The 10,970-nt window shown below is 27.7% G+C and overlaps 1 protein-coding gene and 1 long non-coding RNA gene across 2 annotated transcripts in view; one reads left to right on the forward strand and one right to left on the reverse strand.

Moving 5' to 3' along the window:
• The window catches only part of LOC117181567 (protein timeless homolog), a 384,720-nt gene that overhangs the window by 364,664 nt on the left and 9,086 nt on the right, over positions 1-10,970 (forward strand). The window contains exon 23 of the mRNA XM_033374395.1: positions 3,386-3,520. Within this exon, the coding sequence (XP_033230286.1) occupies positions 3,386-3,520 (135 nt within the window). The remainder of the gene's footprint in view (positions 1-3,385; positions 3,521-10,970) is intronic.
• The window catches only part of LOC117181569, a 9,337-nt gene continuing 8,699 nt past the window's right edge, over positions 10,333-10,970 (reverse strand). The window contains exon 2 of the long non-coding RNA XR_004468136.1: positions 10,333-10,578. This is a non-coding gene — a long non-coding RNA (uncharacterized LOC117181569). The remainder of the gene's footprint in view (positions 10,579-10,970) is intronic.

Here is a 10,970-nt window from a genome sequence, read left to right on the forward strand (position 1 = left end):
TTCACGTGTTTGATTTGAAATGAATCTTTTATTTCATACTTAATGAGCAGTCAGCGAAAATGCTTAAGCGGGCACGAGAAACGGAAAAAAGCTAAGCAATTGTCAAACTTTTCTCTCCCTGGGGCCCTCTGAGGGCTTGGGGCCCTAGGCTATAGCCTATTTTGCCTTTGCGTAAAGACGGCACTGATAATTATTCAGTGTTTTAAGAGATTTGTTTAAAAAAATTAGTAATAATTCAACATTATCTGCATTTTAGTATAATTATAAGATTATGAAACAATACTTATATAGTTCAATGAAAACAATAAATGTAATTTTTTCAGTAAATTACTTAAATTTGACAATTTGATATTTTTAAATTTCAAGTGCACTTTTTTCGAAACGGCTCGGCGAAAATGGTTGAAATTTGGCACAGATCCTCTATTTTAATGTATTAATCGATTCCCGTTGGAATATCTGTGGTGAAATTTTTTTCATTAAACCCATGTTCAGGCACACTGTGGGTTATTTGGTAGAAAAGTTTTATTTTTGAGTTGAAAATTAATGTATTTTTCTGAGAATTAATTTCTTTGGTTGAAAATTCAACTATTTTTTTGAAACTCGTTTTTTGTTTCGGTAAAAAATGGTTCTTGGTGGTTGAAATTTCAACTATTTATGTGAAAGTTTACTTTTTGATTGAAGATTTATCAATATAATTGAAAATTACTTTGTTTCCTTCAAAAATAAACTGTTTTGTTGAAACTTTTTTTTCAGTTGAAAATTAATTTTTTTTTAACTGAAAATATAATTACCCCGTGTTTGGTTAAAAATAATCTTCTTTAGTTGAAAATTCAAATATTGGAGTAAAGATTCGTCTTTGCTGGTTGAATATTATTCTTCTTATAGTGATAAATTCATTTGGTTGATAATTTATTTCTTTAGTTTAAAGTGTAACTAGTTTGTTGAAAATTCCTTTTTTATATTTCAAATTATTTTTTTACCTGTAAATGTAACTATTTTTTGGATTGAAAATTGATCTTTTTTGGTGAAAAATTCATGTGTTTTGTTGAAAATTCGTCTTTTTGCTAGAAAATTCATCTTCTTAATTGAAAATTAATTTTCTTATTTAAAGGTTCCTCACTTTAGTAGAAAATTCATTCTTATTTATTAAAGATTCCTCATTTTGATTATAAATTAATTTTTTTTATTAATAATTTAACTATTTTGTTGAAAATTCATGTATTTTGTTAAAAGTTTGTCCTTTTTGGAAGAAAATTGATCTTTATGTTTGAAAACTCAGCTTTTAGTCAAAAGTTCAACTATTTGGTTCCAAATTAATTTTTTTATTGGTGGATCATCAATATTAGGAATGGTTAAACTGTGATGCGCCGCCTGGTGAGAAAAATTCTAACTAGAAAGAATAGACACGATTTTAAAGATGCATTTTCATTTGTACATAAAAGTGTTTTAACCATTTTTTTGTGGAGTTTAAAGTATTTATTAGATAATAAAAATAAGTCTTAATTGGAAACAAAGTGTTTTTGATGGAATTAACATATTATACAGTGAAAAACCACACTTTTTGACAGAAATATTTTTCTAAAAAGAAAACAATTATTGTATTTTGTATAACAAGTATTATTCGTATTCTTGGCATAATGTGGATAAAATTTGTTGCTACATACATTAATTAAAGTTTATTTAAGCTTACAATGCACTGAAATTCACATGAAATAATTGTTGTTGTTTTTTAACTTATTTCACAAAAATGTGTTTTTTTCACTGTATAAGATGGAAATTCTATCTAAAAATTTTTTTTATGCATATTTGTTTTTAGTTTTCAATTATTTCTGTATACTTCACAAAAAATTGGTAAAAATACTTTTATGCAAAAATAAAAATACATGTTTAAAATTGTACCTACTCTTTCTAGTTCCATTTTTCGGCACCATGTGGCGAAATGGTAGACAACCATTCGCAATAGTTGAAAATTAATTTCTGTTGTTGAAAATTTAACAACTCCTTGTTTTTTTAAAAATTATCGCCAATTTTGGAAATTCCTTTATTATGGTTGAAATTATTATTTTTTTACTGTCAATGTAACTATTCCATTTTGTGCTGGAAGTGTCTTTTTTTGTCATGTATTTTGTTGAAAATTCGCCTTTTTGTTATCAAATTAATCTCCTTGGTAGAAAATTTATTTTTTTGGGTCAAGATTAATCATTTAAGTTGAAAATACATTTCTTTCTTTATAGAATTATCATTTTGTGGAAAATTCATGGATTTTGTTAAAAATTCATCTTCATGGTTGAAAAAGAATTTTTTTATTTAAAGATCTTCATTTTAGTGTAAAATGATTTTTAAATAAAAAATCTAACTATTTTGTGGAAAATTCATGTGTTTTGTTAAAATTTAGGATTTTTTGTTTGAACACTATTTTTTGTGTTTGAGAATTCATCTGTTTGGTCAAAAATTCAATTATTTGGTTCAAAATTAATTTTTTTTATCGCAAATCCATCAATATAGTTGAAAATTCACTCTTTTTTTTAAAAAGTATTATTAGAAATACTAGTTTACAATCGTTATGTACATTTAGTGCCACTATATTTTCCAATGCATTAAAACTTAATAAACTTGAAAATCGCATTAAAAAAGTTTGCAATGGATAGGTTTTCGAAATATGAATTTTGAAGACAAAAAAATCGACGATAGCTTTACTTTGTTGACCATATCTCAAGTTATAAAGTACCAATCTGGTTGTAAGAGGTACCAAGGTAAAGATGATCGAATATTGGTGCTATTTTTCCTTATCCTTAGTCAAGGTGTAATGTACCGAAATATAAAAAAGTAATTGTTTTAGACGAAAATAAACATCGAAAACCAATTCATCTTATAGGTTGATAGTTCATTTTTTACTTGTTAAAAATTCAACTATTTTATAGGAATTTCGTTTTTATGGCTAAACATTAATTTTTTTAGGTGTAAATATAACTTTCCTATTTGGGATTGAAAATTTTTCTGTTTTAGTTGTAAGTTCAAAAATGTTGTTAAAAATTTGTCTTTTTTGATAGAAAAATAATCTTATTTCGTTGAAAATTAATTTGTTGTAGTTTAAAGATTCCTCGTTTTGGACGAACATTTATTTCTTTGGTTAACAATTTAACTATTTTGTTGAAAGTTCATATATTTCTTAAAAATTCATCGTTTTCCTTATAAAATTAATCGTGTTGGTTGAAAATTTATCTTTTTAGTTGAAAATTAATTTCATTAGTTGAAATTGTAACCCGAAAAGCCCTGCTTTTTAAATAATGCGCCTTAATATCACCCTGCTCTGAAATATTAACAAGGCAGAAAGAAACCAAATCGCAATTTCAAACCAGAATTCTTCAATCTGTTTTGAAAATAGATCCTGTGGACCTTATTTATGACGGATTGCGGATTAAGCGCCCCAAAGCAAAGATCAAAGAGAAGCTTCTGGAACTGGAATTGGCGAAGGATCGAAAGGAGCTACGTAAAAAACGCACCAAGAAAAGCAACGCAGGTTAGTCTCGCTTCTGATTTAGACCTCATACCCCAATCGTTTCTTCCAATTCACCCAACTCCATATATCTTCCTTACTTTCCTCAAACCATCATTCTTGTTCAATCTGTTCGGTTATAACACGATTGACTGAAGAATTTACCACCATTGACCTATGTCTAGTTTTCTTCATTCGCATATGAATGTTTCAGCAGAAAATATAATTTTTTCAACAAAAAAAATGTGAAAAATATTATTAATTTAAACTTGTTGTCAGGATGTCTATTCTACCTGGAAAACGTGGAGAACATGGAATCGTCAGGGGATTTTTATATGCTTGAAAAAACCTGGAAAAATCCGTGAATTGTTTCAAAAGCGTGATTAATTTTTTTGTTTAATTTGCAATATAAAGTCGAATAACAATGACTGTTCAAAATTTAAGAAATTTAAGTTAGATTAGAATCCAAATTAAATATCCTATTTAACGTCCAATAATCAAATTGATATATACTCCTGTTAAAAAAAAACCAAGAATCCAGCGACCAAATTTGGACTACAACAAGCAAACAAAAAAAAACTCCTATTGTATTCTGAAAAACGTTTTTAAAATAATTTTCGGAAAAAAATAAAAAAGAGGAAAGAAAAATGAGAAGGCAGCCAACTACATTTCCTTCCTTCTTTTTTTCTTTCTTTCGTCTTTTTTATTTTTATTACCATCAAATTACAATAAAATAACATTCAAAATAAAAATAACAGATAAAAAAGGAAAATTGCATTACCAACGTTTCGTTACTTGTACAGTACCTTTATCAAGACAAGAAAAATGTAATAGATAGAAATTGACAGCACTGAATTGACTTTTACGAATTTTGTAAAAGTAGCTTCATGTTCATTTATTTAACTATTTGGTTGAAAATTGCTCTTTTTTCTTTGCTTCAAATTTATTTTTTGAACTGAAAATTTAAGTGTTCTATGTTTTGTTGCAAGTTTTACTCTCTCCTGACTGAAAAATCTTTCTTAGTAGAAAAATCAACTAATTTTGAAAAGTCTTCTTATTTAGTTGTTTTGATCAATTTAGTTGTAAATTAATTTTTTTTCTGAAAATTTACCTGTTCTATTTTTGTTTGAAAATTAATAGTTTTTAGTTGGAAATTCATCTATTTGGTTGAAAAATTCTCTTTTTTAGTTTGAAGTTCAACTATTTTGATGAAATTCATTTATTTTGTTGAAAAATCGTCTTTTGGGAGAAAATTGAGCTTTCTGTTTAAAAATTCATATTTTTTATTGAAAATTCAAGTATACCGTTTAAATAATCATCATTCTCGTTTGAAATTCATCTTTCTGTTGAAAATATAACTAATTGCTTCAAAGTCAAACTCATTTGTGAAAAATTCAAATTTGTTTTTTTCTTTTATTGTAGAATATTTATTTTTTAAACTGAAAATTTAACTACTCCGTATTTGGTTAAAAATGTATCTTTCTTTGGTTGAAAATTCATGCATTTTTTTGAAGATTTGTATTAAGTGGTTGAATATTAATCTTATAGGTGATAAATTCATCTATTTGGTTGATAATTCATTTCCTTGGCTTAAAATTTAACTATTCGATTAAAAATTCCATTTTTATTGTTCCAATCATTTTTTTTAACTGTTAATATAACTATTCCATTTTAGCTTGAAAATTCATTTCTTTCGTTACAAATTTAACAGTTTTTGTTGAAAATTCATGTATTTTTGTTTAAATTCATCTTCTTACTTGAAAATTAATTTTTTTATTAAAAATTTAACTATTTTGTTGAAAATTCATGTATTTTGTTGAAAGTTCGTCTTTTCTATAGAAAATTTATCTTTATGGTTGAAAATTCATCTTGTCGGTAAAAAATTCAACTATTTTGTTCAAAATATAGTTGAAAATTTGTTTTCCTTGTTGAAAAAGTAATTTTCTTTTATTGAAAATGTAACGACTCCGTGTTTGGCTACTATATAATTGAAAATTCATGTATTTAGTTGAAAAATCATATTTTTTTATATAAAATTATTCTTTTTTGTAAAAAAATTCATGTTTTGTCTAAATTCAACTAGGATGGGTTCAACGTTGAACTGTTATAATAAAATTTTATTTCTTTTGTATATAATTTTTTTTTTTTTTTGCTTGATAGAAAATTAGTTTTTTTTTAAATTCAACTGCTTGGTTTAAAGTTGAACTACTATGTTAACAAATCTTAAGTTAAAGATAATTCAAGATTGAACATTTGAGTTTAATGTTCATTTTGTTGTTGTTGGAAATTGAACTATTTTATTGAAAATCAATTTTTTGTCTTGAAAATTAATTTTGTTTGTTGAAAATTTCACAATTCCATTCTTTGTTGTAAAATGGACCTTTTTTAGATGAAAATACAACAGAGTAAATAACTGAAAAAGACTGGTCTATCAGTTGTCGAATTTGTATTATTTGAATCAGTCAATATTGACTTCGAATCAGTAACTTCTGACTGTTTCAAATCTATGGTTATTATTCTGATAGAAAATGATGTGTTCATTTTTCATTTCAAGTTATTTTATATAAAATCGTACCAATCATGATAAAGCAGTATTAATTATGCAACCTTTTCTGGTATCTTTTAGTACTTTTTAATCTAATAATGTGGTTTTAAATTTAAACACATATATCTGAGAAAGTATCGGAAAAAACGTTCAAGTCGATTCCGGAAATTTGGGAATTTGCCGGGGATTCGAATACGAAATTTTGCTAGATACCCTGATTTCATTTCGTTGAGGTTATGATCTTTTAAATTAATTCGATATCTATTATTTCAGTGAAGAAAATCTTCGCTAACAATGAGTGATTTTATGAAAGAGATTCTCATATGCATTTTCGCCTTAAAGCGCTCAAAGTTTCCCATTATGTCACTTTAGCGGCGTGTTAGTGTCAGATGTTGCCACCTTTTGTTCAAGCGTTTCTCATCATCTTGTCTGTTAGCTTTTCAGCGTTTGCAATAAGCCCAATATCTCTTCGCAATTCCCAGTAGCGATGCACATATATCCATCAATTTCAAGTTTGATTGTTGATTCCAGGGTTTGGTATCGAGATGAATAACAGTCTGCCAGAAATGTTAATAAATTTTGGATTAGCGTATGAAATATAAAGGATATTTTAGGCTATTTTTATGATAGCTAGTCTAGGATGGTATAAAAATACGTTGGATATTTATTTACTCGAATTTTCATGCGCATCGCCCACAACATTTTTTGCATTCTCAAAAAAGTACGTTTTTTCTAATGCTATTTAGTGGTTCTACAAGCCCCATAAATTTTATCGCGTATTTCCCATAATAAAAATTGTTTTTGATACATAAAATACTACTTTATACTGATATATACATGCATGTTTACAGAAATTGTTAAAATAATGTGCAGCATTTCTGAAAATAAAACCAAGAATCCAGTGACAAAATTTGGTTAACCACCATAACATTTTCTTATTGTAATTTGAAAAAAGATAACCATTTTTTTAAAAAAGAGAAGAAAAAAATGCTTTTTTTGTTGACAATAATAATAAAGTGGAAAAAAATGAGTATCGGGGCGGGAGCATCTTGGTTTCGTTGCTGTTCTTACCGTTTAAAATTTTTCTTGCCTTGATAACGATGCTGCATAATTGCCGAAACGATGGTGATTATTTTTAACAAATGTTTTTTATTGTGATTTAATAATAAGAAAAATAAAAAAAAACTAAAGAAATAATAAAGAGAATCAAGGGAATTTAATTGGTTGCATTTTCATTTTTCTTTCCTCTGTTTTATTTTTTGTCCAAAAAAATAATTCTTTTCTTTTTTAGGAAAATTTTTAACTTTTCTCAAATTACGATAGTAACATTTTACAATGGCTTTCCAAATTTGGTCGTTGGATTCTTGGTTTTATTTTAAGAAATTCTGCACATTAACTTGATTTTTAGTAGACGTTAAAAAGGTCTTTAAATTTTATTTCAATACCATTAAAATTTCTTCAGTTTTAATTGTTTAAACAGTTTATTCTAAAATTTTCTAATTTTTGTCCACCTTTTACTCAGATTAAGGTAATAGTTTATGCAGTTTGGTACACATAATTGTTTAAAAATATAAATACATATTAGAGAGAATCATTTTCTCAGCAATCTTTTTGTTTTATGATAATATATCCTTCTGAAATGAATCAGCTATTTGAAACATTCCTCCAATTTCCTGTATGGATCGTATTAAATGTAAATTTTCTTTTAAGTTATTACTAAGAACCATTTTATTTGAATTATTTTTGTTAACTCGAATTAATTATTACCTCACTCTATTGAAAAGTGGAAAAAAACTAAAAATTAAAAAGAACTGCATGAATAGAATCCGCTTATAAACTCTAAGTATTTTTGGTTGAAACCTAATTATTTTTATTTAAAAGTCAACTATTATATGTTTCGTTCAGAATTCATCGATTTGTTTGAAAATTTAGCTGTTTTGTTTCACACTCATCTTTTTTCATATAAAATATTAGTTCTTTTGGATTGAAAATTTATTTTTACTATTATATTTTTGGTTCAGAGTTGTTCTTGTTTGGTAACAAATTCTGCTACTTAGCTTTCAAAATTTAATTATTTTGTTAAAAATTCAGATGCTTTGTTAAAGTCTCCTTTTTTGTTTGAAATTTTTTGTTCAAAGTTAATTATTTTATTATTATTTTTGATTATATGCATTTAAAATGCATATAATCAAACAGTTAGTATTAAATAATTATCATTATAAATGCTTAAAAGTCAACTGGAAAAAATATAATTTCTAACCGTGAAAACTGAAAAATAGCCTGGATTTGTTTTAGTTTGAGTGCTCATCCTGACCATGACGTCCTTCGTCTCCTAAAAGTAATTTGCGCTACAGTCGAAAATAAAAATAAATAAAAATAACCCTTTATCAGTTGCTTAGGCGAACAAATTCGTTGTTTGTCTCTAGTGGTGGCGTTGCAGGAAATTTCATATTTACCATAGAAATTGTTTTTCACTCCTGAACCTCATTTGTATTCAATGCATCGCGATAGATCGGATCGTAGAGGTAAAAGTAGAGGTATATGAAATATTAAAGGTTTGTTTTTCCATTGCAAGGGAGCTCTTGGGAATTTTATAAAATGTTACTACACACAAAACTTCCTTCCCGTTGCAAACCCCTTTGGAGGATTTACTGTCTTGACAATGGGGAATTCTCATTTCATTACATTCTTCAACAAAATCTATAAATAAAATGGAATAAGAATTGGAAAAGTGTAAAGTAAAATTGGTCGTTTATCATTATTAATGTTCTCCTCTTTCATACTAAATAAACTGATACGTTTTTAGGGTTTCGTAGCTCCAGACAGAAGCATAAAGTAAAGTAGGGTAAATAGGAGAAGTTATAGGTGGAATAGGGGAAGTAAGAGGAAAGAAGGGAAGTGGAAGCGGGTGAGGGAAGTGAGGGGAGGGATAGTAGCGGAAGTGAGGGATGAGATGTTGGGGAAGTGATAGAAAATATGAGAAGTAGGGTAAATTAGGGAGGAATTCTTCCCTAATTCCCTAGTTCTTCCTTAAAAAGTGATGGATGCGGAAGTGAAGTTTTGGAAAGTGAGGGGAGTATGGGAAGTTATTGAAGGAAATGATGGATGGAGAAGTGATGAGAAATGAGGATAGCGGAAATAGAGTGCGAAGGGCGAATTAAGGAAGGAAAGTATTGGAGGAGAAAGTTTAAACGACTTAATTAACGTCTTAATAGGCTACGAAACCCCATTTTGTAGGCTCGTGGAGCCTACTTTTACTAATTTTTGAATGAATCTTTCGAAAAGATAATTTCAGGCATTGCTTAGAATGTTTTTAAGCTCTTTCCAATTATTTTTAATTCTTTTAACTTCATTAAAATCTTCTGAATCTCAGAATTCCAAGATTTATCTGAATTCATATAATTTCTCGGAATCGTCTGAATTCCTTGAATTTGTGGAATTTCCTGAATTCTGAACACTCTTTAAATTCCAAGGAATGAATTTATGCAATTCCATGAATTCATGGAATTTAAAGAATTCAGAACATTTGAAGGAGTTCGGGGGATTTAATGAATTTAAAGAATTTCAGGAATTTAGAATATTCAAGGTATGCAGGAAATCTAAAATATTGAAGGATTTTAAAGAACTCGAGGAATTCAGAGAATTCCGAATATTCAAGGAATACAGCATATTCAAGGATTACAGAAAATTCGGAGAATTTAAGAGTATTTCGGGAATTCAAGAAACTTGGTTAATTTTTAAGAAGAAATTTATAAACATAACTTTAACCAAGTCAAATTGTACAAAAAAATGATTTTTTAACGAAAGGGCTTTTAAAAGGTAAATGAACAAAATGACATTAAATGGAGAAATATGTTTTCCAAACAACATTGCAATCTGCTTATTAGAGACAGACTGAGTTCGGTTCTCATTGCCGTTATCAAAGTGTTGATTTCTTGGTCAACTCTCAAAACTTAGTGAATTCTGAATATTTAAGGAATTCAAGACATTTAGAGAATTCAAGGAATTTTAAGAATTCAGGTTATTTTTAGAATTCAGGGAATTCAAAATGTTTAAGGATATCTGTGAATTCAGAGAATTTAAGGAATTAAGAGAATTTGAAGTATTTCAGAGAATTTAGAAAACTTAAGAAGTTTAAGCAATTTAATATATTTCGAGAGCTCAGGAGATTCAAAGAATATAACGAATTTCAGGAACCTAGCAATTGTAATTTCAGTGGATTTTAGCAAGACATTTTTTTTAAAACTTATATCAGAAGAAAAAAATGTTAAAAGCTTCTTCTTCATTCCAAGTATTTTAATTATTGAAAAAGTGAAAACCCTATTACAGTCCAACTCGGATATAACGCCCCCGGATATATTCCATCTTAGAATTGACGCCGCGCCACAGGTAGGAGTAAAAGGAGGTGCGGCGAGTGAGCGTTGGTCATACAGGCGTAAACAAACAAAAGCGTTTTCATCCGAAGCGGCACTCTATCTGGTTTGTTCCCTACCTCCTTCAGCCCGAAAACGGACTTTATTTCCGAGTTTGACTGTATCTGAAAAAAGAAATTAATGAAACACAGTCCATAAAACATCAAATATATTTTTTTCAAGAATATTAGTTCCGAATTATTAATTTCATTATTTCGTGGTAAATTTTTTAATATTTAAAATTAATACCACAGAATTTCATATATTTTAGATAGAACATTATTTCCCTCTACACTCTCATGTGTTATAAACTTTAAATAACAAAACACACCATTTCAAAAAAAGAGGAATAAAAAAACAAAAGCATCTCCGTGAACCAACATTATGCTGCGAACAGAATGTATTAAATGCGACTTAAACACACGCATAAACACACACACACACACACACACACACACCATTATTTTTCAGACCTTTCCACGGGTAAAATTATTATTATTATTATTTTAATTATTAT

This window comes from Belonocnema kinseyi, chromosome 10, assembly GCF_010883055.1.
Source record: "Belonocnema kinseyi isolate 2016_QV_RU_SX_M_011 chromosome 10, B_treatae_v1, whole genome shotgun sequence".
Lineage (NCBI taxonomy): Eukaryota > Metazoa > Arthropoda > Insecta > Hymenoptera > Cynipidae > Belonocnema > Belonocnema kinseyi.